Genomic DNA, 17,065 nt, shown 5'->3' on the forward strand with positions numbered 1-17,065 from the left:
CCTTGTGTTCTGAATTTAGGTCCCAAGGAACTAAAAGCCATCTGTGTGCCCTGTGATGTAAAATTCTGTGTGTCTGTTTGACAAGCTACGTCCTTCATAGTTGGACCCTTCTGTGACTGCTTAGACACACATAATCAGTAGATATCAAATGATTTGTAACAATGCAATACTATCAGATATTAGAAAAAAGAATATTTTTACTCACATAAGTGTGCTGCACCATTCCTGTCGGATCCAATATAGAAGGCACAGCATTGTTTTTTAATCTCACTCGGTCTGCAAATCCAGTCTCGACCTGTGTCTTGTTTAAAAAACAATCCGCAGCAAAATGAAGCGAACAAACGCGCAATGTCTTACCCACGTCAGCTGGAACTTCATTAAAAATAAAGTTCAACCACACATTCCTAATATTGGAATCCAACGGAAGCTTATGCAGCGACTGTGTTTTTCCACAGCCAGGCACTGCACAATATTTTGTAGTCCTCAGCGGCATGTTTATTGCTTGGTGCCTCGATCCGGTTTACCACATAGGCCTATGTTATTTACCTATTAATGTCATGCGCAAATCAGTAGGTGGAGCTAAAAAGGCAGTGATGAAGTAGATTGATCATCTTCTGCGGAGGCGGTGCTTGTTGCCATAGATCCCCACTTTGAAAAACCTGTCGTTTGCTGGGTCTGGTGCCAGTAAAATCTTATATTGGACTAACAAGGAAGTTCTCAGCTCTGAAACTTACAGGATATTCTTATAGTATGATGACCTCTTCTATATCAAAAGCTCAATGAAATTTTGATTTCTCAGTTCATCACCCCTTTAATGTTTCTCAGCAGTCAACAATACAGAATCAAGAATGGACACCAACCTATTTGTTCCTCAGTATTTTCATGTTTTATTCTGTATGGTTCTGAAATACTCATGTCTTCACTCTCCTCTTTAATAAACTCCATCTTTAACAGTCACACAGATTTCAGCTGCTACACCTGGAGTTTGTCCTTCTCTTGTAGGATAAGGTGAATCTTCCCAGTATTTATTGGTGAATTGTTGTGGGAGGAGCTTCACTGGAGGTGTGAACTGTGATCACTGTGTGATACGGACGCCCACAGGACCAGATCTGGAAAAATCAAAGAGAAGTTACTGAATTTATACTGGATTATATGTGCCCCTCTTATGCCATTTTAACGGTTCTTAATTTTACTTTGGAGTCTCCTGTAATAGGTTTAACACCTTAATCTTGCGTGAAATCATACAGGAGAGAAGTTGAGTTTGTGGCAAAACCTTTTACAGTGCTTGGATATTGTTATCTTTTAATGCATATGATAATTCATACTCAGAAGAAAGTAGAACTGAAATGACACTCTTTACACGATGATTAGTTAAAACATTTCAAAATGCACCTGCAGACTATTTTTCCTGTCAAGAATTTAGAACATTAAATGTGTTTTAATATACTGCTTCTCCAGTCAAGGTTGGAAATTTTAAGATATGAAGGCAAAAAAAAAAAAAAAGCTTATGTAAAAGCAGAAATACAGCGGTTACTCCTGAACACAAGCAGCACTGCACTTAAAAACACTATACTAGGCATCATACTGAGGAAAGAAAACAGAAGATGCCATCAGAACTTTTATGAAGAAAGTCATTTCCCTTCAGACATGCATTCAAATAAAAACTCTTCAGATCTGCACTAGACAAAGTTACTTTATATATATCTGAAATCTGCATGCATTTGCATGTGCTAAGCCTCATCCTAAATATTTTATTAACTAATCCTACCTAGGAAACTGCTGTTATCTGCCACTTTGTCTGAATTCTATAATAAATGTGCTGTATGTTTGGGTCATCATAAACTGCTTTATAAAGTTATTCAATAATGTAGCTTTTTGTCATATTATATATCATAAAGTAGGATAATGTTGAGATGTGCATGCTGTGGGTTAAATTGTGTTAGCCTTCATTCCGAAACGAACACTTGCCATAATTTTAAAATAACTATTTATCAGAATATCACCATCATGATCTCTTGCTGAACATATCGATATTGAACAAACACTCGAGTTGGTTCGTTTTGCAACATAATTCAATTAAAATCACAACGATACATACCTGACATGCTGGAGAGCTTTTACCACACATCAATGCATCCAGTGTTATTTAATAATTGCTGAAGTAGCTTTTCTCAACATGACAACAAAAGCAGCAGACTACAGTTGTTAGCACTAAACATTATCAAAAAAGACGCGTTGGGGCGGAGCTCTGGTGTGGGGGAGGAGCTGAGTGAGTAAATTCAGTTTCACGTCACACAACAGCAGATTCGACTAGGAGCGGGTACAGTTCACATAGCCCATCTGAAAACATAATTGTCACTAAAAATGTCTCTATTTACTTCTGCGCATGGGTCTTAAATAGTATTTAGTATAGCCAAAACATAGTTAGAGGTATCGTTTTTGTGAAGGAACACTTTCATTTAATACTTCAGGTGTGCTGGACTTTATGTGGTTCTGCAAAGATTAAAGGGAATACCAGTTAGATTGCTTTTTTTAATGATGCAAAAAATACACAACATTTATAAACAATGCACCCATAGTCAACAAAATAAAAGGAAAGGGGAATACATGGGTAAGAGATTGATTTATACATAAGTTAGATTATGCATATTTAAGGCAGTGCAAATTTAAGTTGTTAACTTGCTTTTGAAGATAATAGATTTGGGATACTTTTTAAATTATAAAAAAAAATTGTTTGTTGTTGGTGAACATGCATTTGTGGATATAAATAAATGTATTAAAGTAATTGGTCCTTGACATAAAGTAGGTGGAAGAAAGGATTTATCTGTGCAAGAAGGGAGCTGTTTTTACTAAACAATTGACAGAGCTCTGAGAACCAGGGGATTTATTTGTTTTTAAATATTTAATAGCTTCATACTTAAATTCTGTTTCATTTATTGAAGGTAGTGATTGAAAAAAAAAAAAAAAAAAGAAGAAAAAACCATGATCATGTTGTTTGACAAATTTTGTATATAAATCCCTATAGAATTTGACACAAAAAATGCCAAGGAGTTTCTGGTCTTCACACAGGGACTTTCATCAATCATAATATTTTTCAGACTAATTTTAAGCTTTTCACCAAACTCACAGAATTAATCTAGATCATGGGTGTCCAATCCTGCTCCTGGAAAGCCACAGTCCTGCAGAAAAGCAGGATATCTGGGTATGTTTAAGAGTAAGCGGATAACCTCAACTTTCAGTTCCAAAAACAGAGGTAACTTTCAGGGTATGTAAATAGCCATATCAACTTTCTCTCTGAACATAACCTGCTCCGGAGCAGGGTTAGTTTGCTTAAAGGTATTCAGATGCATGTTATATAATTAATACAGTTATATTAATATCTAAATTTGTTATATAGTTCCAGTTCTATATGCAATATTAAATTATACAATATAGACATTTTCTATACTACAATTTCTATAATAATCTTATTAAATAATTAGCATCAAACAAACAATATAATTCTTATTCTCAGTGAATAAAAATGACTCATAAAAAAAGTTTTAAAAAATTTTTGTACAACCACCCAATAGGTGGAGATATGCACTAAGTAGATTATGTAACATTAAACAAAAGAAGAAGCACAAAATGGCATGCTTTTTCTTAGCATCTGTTTCCATGGTGTGTCATTGATTCGTCTATCTGTTGAGAATGTCTTGTGTGTTAATCAGGAACATACTCTGGGTTGGCTGAACTTACTCCCAGATGTGTTTTTGGAACCAGCATACCTTGAGTAAGCAAGGTTTGGGTTAATCAACCGAGAGTTCAGGGTATATGTGACAGTAAGTTAACCTTGATTTCTGGAATACCCCCCTGCTCCAACCCCGATTAAACACACCTGAACCAGCCTATCAAGTTCTTTCTGGGCATACTAGAAACAAACCCTGAATTCAAAATCAATTACTTCTTATAGTATTTGAACAACATTACGGCAAATGTAATTTTAATGAATAAAGAGACAATCATTTAATTATAATATTGCATTATATTGTAGGTTGTTAAATGATAATAATAATAAAATAATAATTAAAAAAATAATAAAAACAAATGTTCTCTGTGTGGCTTCCAGGTTTCACCAAACATGCACATAATGATTATGAAATAATGCTTTTTATGCTCCCTGCATTGACCAGTAATCAGCAGATAGAGCTACTCGTGCGCTTTTTTCACATTCCACAAACATTGCAGTCCTCAGTTGCAACATTTTTTCATGAGTTTAGAGGCTTGATAAACATTCAAACTCTTCCTACACTTATTATAGTGGTACGGCTTCTCTCCAGTATGAACACTCGCAAGGTTTTTCTCCCGTATGAATTCTTTGGTGCCGATTCAGACAGTCAGCTCTATTAAAGCTCTTCCCACAGTCACAAACACACATGTGCCCGGTTTCACAGACGGGGCTTAGACTAAGCCAGGATTAGGCTTAGTTCAATTAGGGCATTTAAGTAGCTTTTATGAACATACCCTAGAAAATACATTACTGCACTGACATATTTTAAGATATGCTTTCAGTTAAAACAGCTCAAACATGCATTTTAGTCTGGGATTATCTTAAGCCTTGTCTGTGAAACTGGGAGATGATCTTTCACTTCATTATGTGTTTTCTGGTGCAGTTTAAAACTTTTCAGACATGAAAAACTCTTTCCACAGAGAGAACACACATAAGGCCTCTCACCTGAATGAACTTTCTGGTGTCGTTTTAGATTTGATGATGAATTAAACCTTTTACCACACTGATCACAGTTATATGGTTTTTCTCCAGAATGACAGAGCAGATGAATTCTTAAACCTGTTGAATCTTTGAAACTCTTTTCACATTGAGTACAGTAGTACGGCTTCTCTCCAGTATGAACTCGCTCATGTGATTTCAGGTGTGGAGACTGAATGAAACACTTGTCACAATATGAGCACTTATAAGGTTTTTCTCCAGTATGAATTCTTCTGTGCTGTTTGAGAAACCTAGCTGTAGTAAAACTCTTCCCACAGTCAAAGCACACATGATCTTTCTCTTCATTATGTATTTTTTGGTGCAGTTTAAAACCATCCATCCTTGAAAAACTCTTTCCACAGAAAGAACACACATAAGGCTTCTCACCTGAATGAACTTTCAGGTGTTGTTTTAGATTTGATGCCGAAAAAAAATCTTTACCACACTGATCACAGTTAAATGGTTTTTCTCCAGAGTGACGGAGTAGATGAACTTTGAGGCCTGATTGAGAAGCAAAAGTCTTTCCACACTGAGTGCATGTAAACGGTTTTTCTCTAGAGTGAATTCTTATGTGTGTTTTAAGGTTTCCTTTGCAACTGAAACTCTTTCCACACTGAGAGCAGATGTGCGGCTTATCATCTTTTGTTCTTTGCATTTCGATGCTATACTTTTCCTCCTCTGCTTCATTCAGTTCATGTTTTTGCAGTTTCATCTCCATCCAGTCTAAAAAGAAAATATTATGTGGTTGAAATAAGTTCACATGAACTCTGGTGTAACAGACGAAAGCAACAGTGGCTGCATCCGAAAACTGGAAAATGCTGCCTTCTGAGAACACATTTCAAGGTAGGAAGGCATCAAGGCACATCCAAATCCAATGTTATCTTCACTTCCTGTCTCATGAGATACCTTCCTCAAATCGATTTTTGAAGGAAGCATAGATGTATCATTAGCTGCCTTTGATATCCCACAATCCTGTGCTTTCCATTCTGTGACAGTTGAGCTAGAAAAATAAAGATGGCGTCCGAAAGTTGCGTTTGCTGCTTAGTTTGTGAATAAATGTACGATTTTGACCAACATATTTAAATTTGGATATCATTTCTATCGAGAAATTACAACTATAGTAATTAAATATTTGTTTAGTTCTCACCAAAGCTTGCGTATTTTGCTGTAGATCATTAAACTGTTACGCTGCCTTAGAAGTCTGTCCAAAATCAGTTCCGTGAGGTGCCTTCATGTACAAACGCTGCTGCACAAGTCATTCTCTTATAAGGCAGTGAGACAGCAAGACGGCTACCTAGGTTTTCGGACGCAGCCAGAGTATCAAGTATCAGATCTTTAATGTGCTAAAGGTTACTTCTATTTTTTGGTAATCCATTAAAAATGTGGATGACAACAGCTATTCAAGATTATAACAGTTTAGTTGCATTTTATGTATCATTTATGTTGAATTGAAAAATCAAACAAAATCTGTTGAACTAAAGCTTTGTTTCCTTGTTTCTTGGCAGTCAACAATGAAGAATCAAGAATGGACACCAACCTATTTGTTCCTCAGTTTCTTCATGTTTTATTCCTGATGGTTCTGAAATACTGATGTCTTCAATCTCCTCTTTAATAAACTCCATCTCTAACAGTCACAGATTTCAGCTGCTACACCTGGAGTTTGTCCTTCTCTTGTAGGATGATGTGAACATTCCCAGTATTTATTCATGAATTGTTGTGGGAGGAGCTTCACTGGAGGTGTGAACTGTGATCACTGTGTGATACGGACACCCACAGGACCAGATCTGGAAAATTCAAAGAGAAGTTACTGAATTTATACTGGATTACTTAAAAGTGCCCCTCTTATGCCATTTTAACGGTTATTGATTTTATTTTGGAGTCTCCTGCAATAGGTTAAACACTTTAATCTTGTGTGAAATCATACAGGAGAGAAGTTGAGTTTGTGGCAAAACCTTTTACAGTGCTTGGATATTGTTGTCTTTCAATGCATATGATAATTCATACTCAGAAGAAAGTAGAACTGAAATGACACTCTTTACACGATGATTAGTTAAAACATTTCAAAATGCACCTGCAGACTATTTTTCCTGTTAAGAATTTTGTCATTGAGGATTTATTTAAAATACTGTGGAAAAAATCTTGTCTTGTTCTCATGAACCAAACCTTGTGTCTGGTCTCGTGAGCTAAATGTCTCGTCACACCCCTATATTGGAATGTATTCTCACAGTTTTTCACATTTGACCATTTCTGGAACAGGTGCAATGGTTTATTTCTAGAAACATCTTTGTGAAGACGATTCAGAATAATTACAATTTCATTCATCAACATAACAGCACTTGGTTCATATCAATCATTATAAAGTGATTTTAATATTAAATATTTTAATATACTGCTCTCCAGTCAAGGTTGGAAATTTTAAGATACGTGGGCAAAAATTATCCAGAATAGTTTGACAATGGAACACTAGCTTATGGAAAAGCAGAAATACAGCGGTTACCCCTGAACACAAGCAGCACTGCTCTTAAAAGCACTATATTAGGCATCATACTGACAAAAGAGAAAAGAAGATGCTATCAAAACTTTTTATGAAGAAAGTCATTTCCCTTCAGACATACATTCAAATAAAAACTTCAGATCTGCACTAAATCATGTGAATGGCCTGTTTCAATGTCATTCTTGGTAATTCTTACTAATGAATTTTAATAGATATCTGAAATCTGCATGCAAATGTACATATGCTAAGCCTCATCCTAAATATTTTATTACCTAATCCTACCAAGGAAACTGTTGTCATCTGCCACTTTGTCTGAATTCTATAATAAAGGTCCTGTATGTTTGGGTCATTAAATACTGCTTTATAAATAAGTTATTCTAATATGTAGCTTTTTGTCCTATTCTATATCATAAAGTAGGATAATGTTGAGATGTGCATGCTGTGGGTTTAATTGTGTTAGCCTTCATTCCGAAACGAACATTGGCCACAATTTTAAAAGAACTATTTATCAGAATACCACCATCACTGATCTCTTGCTAAACACTCCCACCTTGTGAACAATTACATTAATGAAACGAGTAAACCTGCAGAAGACACAATACATATAAAATGTAAGGTATTATTAATACGTGTTAGTACCAGTTAAACTTTTAATAACTTAATCTATAAAATCAGCCTTCATTTTTTTTTTGACTGTTTTTGTCTTGATTATTATTCTTGTCTGTAACATGTTTATTTATTTTGTACTTCACATATTTGGTGTATAATTATATTGTTCTTCACTGTCGTATTTTCAAAATGTATATTAAATAAAATCAGAGTAGCAGTTTGGGGTTTCCTATCGTTATTGAACAAACACTCCAGTTGGTTCGTTTTGCAACATAATTCAATTAAAATCAAAGCACTACATACCTGACATGCTGGAGAGCTTTTACCACACATCAATGCATCCAGTGTTATTTAATAATTCCTGAAGTAGCTTTTCTCTACATGACAACAAAAGCAGCAGACTACAGTTATTAGCTGTTAGCACTAGCATTGGATGGACTCCGGTGTGGGGGAGGAGCTGAGTGAGTAAATTCAGTTTCATGTCACACAACAGCAGATTCGACTAGGAGCGGGTACACTTCACATAGCCCATCTGAAAATATAATGGTGCGTTCAAGTCTTCCTGGGAAGTTCGTATTTACGAGGTGGGAAATCGTGTGTACGACGGTAGGTGCGTTCAAGTCACTTTCGTCGGAGTATGATGGCGGTGTGCCTTCTCCAAATTAATTACACAAAATAACAACACTTCTGCTTCTAGAAAATGTAGAGCAAAGAATGTGCATTAGTTGTATGTTGCTTTTTTATGTTTTTTAATTAATGTATGAAGCTGTTGTAAACTTTATTGTTGCATATTACATTTTTATATTGTGATGCTATTGTATTTTTTGCTGGGAATCAGCTTACTTTGTTGTAAATAGAAAAGCCTGACAATTCACTGCTAAATACCTGTAATATTGTGGTATTTCGCCATGTTTCTGACTGACACGCCCCCAACTCGTACAGATCGGAGCTTAAAGAAAATTACGAGCTTCCCACTGGTATTTACGACATTGTGGTGGCATTCATGTCAGTTCTGCTCGTAAATACGATCTTTCCGACATGACTTGAACGCACCATAACTGTCCCTGAGTTCCAATGTCCATACTATCCATCCTAAATAGTATGTGAGATTAAAATAAGTGTGTCCCAAAGCATAGTATGTTGAAAAGAGTATGCCAAAAGTCCCCGGATGGTCTACTATTTCCGGTAGACTTTCGAAGTGTGGATCCGTGCACACTATAAAGGCTAATATTGCCCACAACCCATTGCGCATTGGACGAGGATTCAGTTCAGAACTACAAACACGAGTAAAAAGTGTTAAAAAACTACAAAACATGGCGGATACGCGCGATCGACGCTGAGAGATTTGAGTGACTAATAATCATTTTAACCTGATAGAAAATATTTAATGTTACCCGTGTTATTTTTCATCTGCAAATAGCTACCAATGTGGACTTTTATAAAGATCCGAATGGCCATTAACTTTTAAATGCATCATTATGCATAAATATGAGGAGAGTTCTCCACATGAAAGACCCGCGACTGCAGATCAACGTGCTGCAATTCTCTCCGATACGGTAGGAAATTAACTAAATGAAATGTGGAGGATGTAAGATGATTGACAGGCCAGTTTACGGTGACAGGATGCGACAGAGAGAATTGACGCGATTGTATGACGTGTTAGTATGTCCCAAAGCTTGTCTACTCTTTTGCTACACACTCAAAAGTAAGTAGCCTACTTTTTGTTCACAGAAAGAGTACATACATTTAGGGCGTAGTATAAGTAGGCGAATTGGAACGCAGCATGTGACTAGAAATGCCTCTATATCCTAACAGCTTACATAATGTTAGTTAGTGGCACAGATAACCTATTTTGTTTGGAAACACTGATTGGTAACGAATTGGTGTTTATGTTAGGACAGCTAATGTTTGCAAATGCTTAACTTATCAATATGTTACCGAAACATCACTGAACATTCTGGAGTGTTATGAATGAGTCCAGTGGTCCCTTTTGATGGCCATTTCTGATGACACTCAAGGTTTTTGGGGATATTGTAGCCGACAACACAGCAGATAGAAATGCCTGTTGCAATTCGGTTCAACATGGCGGCCACGCCACTGTGACATCACATGAAATCTAAGAATAATTTTTCAGGTTTGTGCTCTCTAGCTGCCGCAAAAGTGCTCTCAATTGTCGAGAACAACTACTGTAAGCATTGAGCAAAAAAGTTACTTGCTTAGGGGCACTCACAACGTATATCAGGACTTTTGTTGTTGATGTACTCAAGACAAAGTACTTCCTTACACTTTACTGGCATGTGGCATATCGTGGCTTCTCTTTGTAGAAGTATTCCATGTCTAAGCAGAAAAGAGGCATGGCACTCATCGGCCCTGCCACTAGTTGATAGGCTATACAAGCTGCCTATATGGCCCTGTATCAATGTACAATGTCTGCTTGTATAATATAAACAACAAGAGCGAAATAACACCACCATTATGTTAACGGAGCTGCTGAAAAGCATCTCTCATTCCAGTTTAGTTCCCATTTCATTTTAACAAGCTGAGACAAACTTTAGAGATCTTAGTAATTTTAAAATCTGTTCCTGCCTCAGAATTAGAAGTTAAAACAATTGATTAAATACTACAATGGACTAACACATAGCCCACATGACTTAAATGCACACATCAACAAAGATGTTGTCATTAAAATAATCATTTTGTTTTATACAGAGCCTATGGACAGCAAACTGTCGCAAGTCAACAATATTCTTCCACCACCCCTAAGTGGACAAAAATTGTGAATTTATAAATTATGTCTATGAAAAAAAGTATTTAATGTATATACTGAAATGAAAGTGACAGCTAAATGAAAAGTCAGAAAGTTACAACTCAAAAACAACTTCCACAAAATTAATGTCACAGAACACAAGTTTATTTAATTATACATTTACTTTATCTGAATCTCTGAGTTTATTTAAAATACTGGATCTGTAGATAACTTTTGCTCACAAAATCACACATTGGGTCTCATTCATGAAACATTCGTAAATATACGAGTAAATATGTGAGTGATTTGCGTGTAAAGAGACCTTCCCGAAAACTCTTCTCCTGATTCACAAATACTTCTTAAACGTCAGAAGTGATAGTGAAATATGTGTGTGTGTGTGTGTGTGTGTGTGTGTGTGTGTGTGTGTGTGTGTGTGTGTGTGTGTGTGTGTGTGTGTGTGTGTGTGTGTGTGTGTGTGTGTGTGTGTGTGTGTGTGTGTGTGTGTGTGTGTTAATGAATTCCAATCAATCGTAAGATCTTTCCTGTAGCTCAGTGGTTAGAGCATGGCACTAGCAATGCCAAGGTCATGGGTTCGATCCCAGGGATTGCACATACTCAGATACAAATGTGTAGTATATTGCAATGTAAGTCGCTTTGGATAAAAGCGTCTGCCAAATGCATTAATGTAAATGTAAATGGGACGCGCGTGCACGCTCATTCTCAATTACCATAAATCCCGCCCATTAAATCCGACTGACAACTATATATGGGCATCATATTATGACACCAAACGAAGGATTTTGGCCATTTGGGGCCATTAGTTTGCCCAGCCCTATTGAAATCAAGTAATTATTTGATTAAAGTGCTCCGTTTGCAGATACTATACTGGCTCTCACAATAAAAGTAAAAAGAAAAAACGTATGCGATTACTATATATAATATTTTTTCAAAATGCTGTGTAAAAAATGTACCTTATTAAGGTGAATTAAAATGCAGCCTTATTAATGAGCAAAACGTTCGGATGTTAAACGCACTATTTACGCGTGGCTGGGAGCAGGTGTAGTTTTCTTTCGTACCAACTGACATTTGGAAAATACGAATATTTTAATGAATCCGAAAATTTACGCCAGAACCACTTTACACACGATCAAAAATTTGTTCTGCTCGTATTTCATGAATGAGACCCATTGTCAGTAAAATGGCAGTTTTATTTGTTGTTATTGTACAGAGCTTATACAACTTTTGTTGCAGAGAAATTTGTAGACTTTTAAATAAATCTGTTAATTAAATAACTGGTTTTATGTAACTAAACACACAAGAAAAAAAAAATCCATATTGAGTATAAACTCTCAAATTCAGGGAATTGTTTAATATATTAACAAATACCTGATTGTTGTTATATTTCTTCATTTCTTCAAGCATTCAATCAAAGAACAATTCAATAATTTTCTCGATCTCAACATATAAAACACAAATCTTGTGGCATTTCACAGCAACACTAGTTTATTAGGTAACTAACTACACATTTACTTTATGTGAATGTCACATGATTTATTTGAAAGTTTTGGATCTGATGAAAACATTTGCTCACTGTGAACAATGCTTTTTAATATGTGTCAATAGAATATTTAATCGGATGAAACTCCCTCCACACTGAGTACAGTAGTACGGTTTCTCTCCAGTATGAAGTCGCTCATGTGATTTCAGAGTTCCTGACTGAGTGAAACTCTTGTCACAATATTTACACTTGTAAGGTTTTTCTCCAGTATGAATTCTTTGGTGCCGATTCAGATTTTCAGCTCTAGTAAAGCTCTTCCCACAATCACAACACACATGATCTCTCACTCCATTATGTGTTTTCTGGTGGAGTTTAAAATTGTTTAGCCTTGAAAAAATCTTTCCACAGAGAGAACACACATGAGGTCCCTCATCTGAATGAATTTTAAGGTGTCTTTTCAGATGTGATGATGAAATTAACTTTATACCACACTGATCACAGTTAAATGGCTTTTCTCCAGTGTGACGGAGCAGATGATTTTTGAAACATGTTGCATCTTTGAAACTCTTCTCACACTGAGTACAGTGATACGGCTTCTCTCCAGTATGAACTCGCTCATGTGATTTCAGGTGTGGAGACTGAGTGAAACTCTTTTCACAGTATGAGCACTTATAAGGTTTCTCTCCGGTATGAATTCTTTGATGCTGTTCCAGATAACTAGATGTAGTAAAGCTCTTCCCACAGTCAAAGCACATATAATCCCTCACTTCATTATGTGTTTTCTGGTGCAGTTTAAAGGTATTCAGCCATGAAAAACTCTTTCCACAGAGAGAACAAACATAAGGCCTCTCATCTGAATGAACTTTCAGGTGTTGTTTAAGATGTGATGATGAATTAAAATTTTTACCACACTGATCACACTTGAATGGTTTTTCTCCAGAGTGACGGAGCAGATGATAAGCGAGACCTGATCCAGAAGCAAAACACTTTCCACACTGAGTGCATGTATACGGTTTCTCTCCAGTGTGAATTCTCATGTGTTTTTTAAGGTGTCCTTTATGTTTGAAAATGTTTCCACACTGAGTGCAAGTGTGCAGCTTTTTGGCTTTTGTTCTTTGAGTTTTAGAGTTACAATGTTTCTCCTCCACTTCATTCAGTTCTTGTCTTTGCTGCTTCACTTCCACCTGGTCTAAAATACATATAAAGTTCGAATCAGTTCAATTGAACTGTGATTTAATAGCAGAAAGCAACAGATGTCATATTTTCATGAGGCAAAGGTTTGTTCTGTCATTCACAAAATGTTTTTGACAACAGCTACATAAGGTTATGATAATTTAGGTATATTTCTCTATCATTTATCATCCATATACTGCTTATTAATTCACATCTTCCAAAGCAGTCAACAATGAAGAATCAAGAATTGACACCAACCTATTTGTTCCTCAGTCTCTTCATCTTTTATTCTGGATGGTTCTGGATCACTCATGTCTTCAGTCTCCACTTTAATAAACTCCATCTTTAACAGTCACACAGATTTCAGCTGCTACACCTGGAGTTTGTCCTTCTCTTGTTGGATGATGTGAATTTTCCCAGTATTTATTAGTTAATTGTTGTGGGTTTTGAGACCCCACCTGATGCATGAAAGGGAAATGATTATCCCATCACTTCATTGCTCATTGCTGTATGACTTTACATTGACTTTTTACACATTTTATTGTGTGTGCACTAATTTCGGATTGATCACATACTTATCTTACGTATATACTTATATTATCGATCAATATGTGAATCCGTTGACCAGGCTACACATGACACGAGTTGTGGTCTCATTGACGCAAATTAATTTAGATGAGATTAGATAGAACTGTATTGATCCCAGATTGATTGCACTATTATTTCACAGACTTCCAAAGATTTTTTTTGGTCATCTTTGCTCCGCGATGATTTGTTAGATATGTCAGTCAAAACAACAGTCAATAGAAAGTTCCATTGTAACACTGGCGCCCAGCAGCCGCCCTGCGTTTCTGCCATTTTGGGGTGAAAACCATGTGGCAGTCCAATAGATTTCAAATGGAAATATCAGCTGCTTTGTAAAAAAAAAAAAAAAAAAAAAAAGTACATTAAAGCTGAAATTAGCCAAAAACCTGAATGATGACAACACAGAGTAACGTACAAAAACTAGACTAGTGATCATTTAATTTTTTTAATGGTTTATTTTACAGACTTTGTGTTTATTTCTTCCACTTTTTTTCTCCACAAAACCTTTGCTCTCTAGAAACCATGTCAGTTTGGGTTGAAATTATTTGAAGTTCAAGTATTTGAATTATAAACACTGAATTATTACCAACATATGAAATTAAAGTAAGGACATGCATCAGAAAATTGGACATTCAGTATATAACAGGAATATAACAGCTTAACTATTTTTGCAGTATTGTCTTATATTAATGTCAGTTAAAGCAAGACAATTGTATTTAAAAAAATAAATTAAAAAAAAAGTCTAAAAGTGGCAATTATGGGATAACAGACACAGCAATGCATCACGTTCATCATATTTTTAGCATGATCCAGGGGATTAAAACATACTATATAATTCAGACCCAGTGGAGTAGTAACTAATATAGTACATTTATAAAAATTTAATAAAATTCAAATACTCAAAGTAGGCAAAAACTACCTCAAATCTGTATTTAATGCTTGGATTCCAGAAGTGACAACATAAAACATACAATACAAGGCAACATTTACTACAGTAACATTTACTGATGAGTTAATTTAAGAAATGTTCTATTGCGCTTTTTATTTAGCTGCAAGAATATGTGATTCTGTGTGCGTAGGATGTGATGTATTCTGATCCGTATAAAAAATTTAACAATGTAGATGAGTGACTTTTTGCACATCTCTGTGTCACAGACTACTCTTGCACTCACACATCTCCATACTACTGTGAAATATCTTACCCAGCCCAACAGTGTGGATAACTGAGCTGATCTTTTTCTAAAGTTACACTCCAGAGTTTTGACTAAATCCACCAGTGCCAAGCTAGGCTTCGCCACGCTAGCATGTCCCATTTCAAAACACACAATATTTCTACACTTTGTTGAATAATTACCTGTCAGGGTCTTTGGGAAAACGATGAAAGGCAACATTTGTACTATCACACTGACAGTTTTTGCAGTGGATAGTCGAACATTGTGTTCTTTTATTCAACTTTTAATTCTTGACTTTAAATTCTCTTTCGTTGTCATTGTTTCTGTAGGTCTGTGCTGTTATCCGGTTAGAATATTCACCCCAAAATGGCGGCAGCGCTACAAAAGCGCCACCTCGTGGCTGCTACTCAAAAAGTATAGAAGTGTCGCCTCTTGTGTTCTAAGCTCTTTGAACAAGTCTGACCAACAGATGTCGCCAATACGCATTGAATGAACCATTATTCGGCACAATTTGATGAAAGCCTCAAACGCTTCAGAAAGCCTCGGTTTCCACATCACTAATTTACCACAATAAACGATATTTCCACACACTGAATCCACCAAAATTATATGTGGAGAAACTTAACAGAGAAAACCCCGCGCTCTAAATTTGGCGCGCAGGCGGCAACATAAAACAAAGACGTGCGTTAATAAATCTCAAAAAATACATCTAACTGTTGATAGAAAAACGCACACATAAACTTGTTCCGGTTTTATGGCATTTCTATAATTAATACAAAATCGAAAGTTCAGTTCATTCAGTACATTTTCCCTCATTAACGCTAAGCACTGCAGAAACATACCTGACTGACTCTCTCCAGTCACAGGCTGTTTTGACTCTGAAGCACAGACAGCAGGCGCGCGACCGGTCCATTACAGATGACGTCACTCAAAAATCGAACTCAAAATATTATTTATAAACAAGCATACATATTTTTCCTCTGTCTTACAGAACAAAATAAATATGATGTACACATAAAGTAAAGGAATATAAACAATTAATTGTTTAACACAAATAATTAATTGTTTCAGAATCTATTTTTCCAGTTCAGTAATAAAACAAATAGGAACAGTTACCCAAAAACCTCTCAACACTACAAATCCTTTATATTTTTACACACTTGCAACTTACTACAGCAGTTTTAATGGCATTTTAATCCATATGCAAATCAAGAAATACACAGCAGTCATAACTTTGTTTTTGCTGCTTTAATTTCAATAATATTGAGTATTAATTGATGTCAAACAAAATGGTATGTGTAATTTTCTCTGACAACTTCCAAAGCAAAGTCATTGTGCTTTCTCTCCGCTCTGTTCAGCTTTCCCACACAGACTTTGAGAGTTGACCAGCTAAAGAAAACAGGCCTAAAAATCATACTAATAGTTCATATTTATGAGATAAACATATATAATAGCCTAGCCTATTTCTCTTACATGCATAGTTATAGCCACAAGTGAATTTGTCTACACAAGTGCTACATTGACAAACATTATAAACACTATTAACATGTAGGCTCTGCATATATTTCCCCTCACTCCATGACAAATCTCTAAATTAATGGCATTCAGGAAAAAAAAAAACAAGAATGAAAAATACAAGTATGTATAATCATATGTGTGATTGGCAAAGGACAAAAAAGCAGGAAACTATACGACATTTGGCCACGTCCACAGTTTCTAGATCATCCATATTTCGACCAAGTGCCATGACAACACCGGCCCTCGCGGCCAAATAAACTGACCGGCCCACCGGGAATTCTCCGTCCTCCCGATTAGCCAATCCGGGCCTGCCATAGGTAGCCTAAAAATAACCTATTCATTACAAGCATTTATTTTAAAGCCAAGCCTAAACTTATTTATTTGAACTCACCCTGAAACTGCACCGACGTTGGGCTTGTGCATCTCTCATTTGGTCCAAAGTTTCCATATTTGTGAACATTTGGATGCTAAACTATTAATGTAAAGAAGGCTTGTACTTCAGTCGGGTCCCAATACACACGTA

The 17,065-nt window shown here is 36.0% G+C and overlaps 3 protein-coding genes across 8 annotated transcripts in view; all 3 read right to left on the reverse strand.

Annotated features, from left to right (window-relative positions):
- LOC137004324 (uncharacterized) overlaps positions 1-2,229 on the reverse strand; it is a 19,160-nt gene extending 16,931 nt beyond the window's left edge. For all 6 annotated transcript variants that reach the window (XR_010892122.1, XR_010892123.1, XM_067364562.1 and 3 more), the window contains exons 1-3: positions 2,099-2,229; positions 206-1,109; positions 2-116 (exon numbers count right to left, since the gene is read on the reverse strand). Coding sequence is in view for 4 of the 6 variants with exons in the window: in XM_067364562.1 (XP_067220663.1) it covers positions 2-116; positions 206-493 (403 nt within the window). In the remaining 2 variants the exon portion in view is untranslated. The remainder of the gene's footprint in view (position 1; positions 117-205; positions 1,110-2,098) is intronic.
- Positions 2,230-2,576: 347 nt separating this feature from the next.
- Positions 2,577-8,285, reverse strand: LOC137004363 (zinc finger protein 135-like). The gene is made up of 3 exons (XM_067364619.1): positions 8,154-8,285; positions 6,285-6,531; positions 2,577-5,470 (listed from the first exon to the last, which is right to left on the reverse strand). Exons 2-3 carry the CDS (start codon positions 6,367-6,369, stop codon positions 4,575-4,577), a joined length of 981 nt encoding a protein of 326 aa, XP_067220720.1. The 5' UTR covers positions 6,370-6,531; positions 8,154-8,285; the 3' UTR covers positions 2,577-4,574.
- Positions 8,286-11,437: 3,152 nt separating this feature from the next.
- Positions 11,438-14,108, reverse strand: LOC137004345 (zinc finger protein 436-like). The gene is made up of 2 exons (XM_067364595.1): positions 13,526-14,108; positions 11,438-13,283 (listed from the first exon to the last, which is right to left on the reverse strand). Exons 1-2 carry the CDS (start codon positions 13,608-13,610, stop codon positions 12,184-12,186), a joined length of 1,185 nt encoding a protein of 394 aa, XP_067220696.1. The 5' UTR covers positions 13,611-14,108; the 3' UTR covers positions 11,438-12,183.
- Positions 14,109-17,065: the final 2,957 nt, after the last annotated feature.

This window comes from Chanodichthys erythropterus, chromosome 17 (assembly GCF_024489055.1).
Source record: "Chanodichthys erythropterus isolate Z2021 chromosome 17, ASM2448905v1, whole genome shotgun sequence".
In the NCBI taxonomy this organism is placed as follows: Eukaryota; Metazoa; Chordata; class Actinopteri; order Cypriniformes; family Xenocyprididae; genus Chanodichthys; species Chanodichthys erythropterus.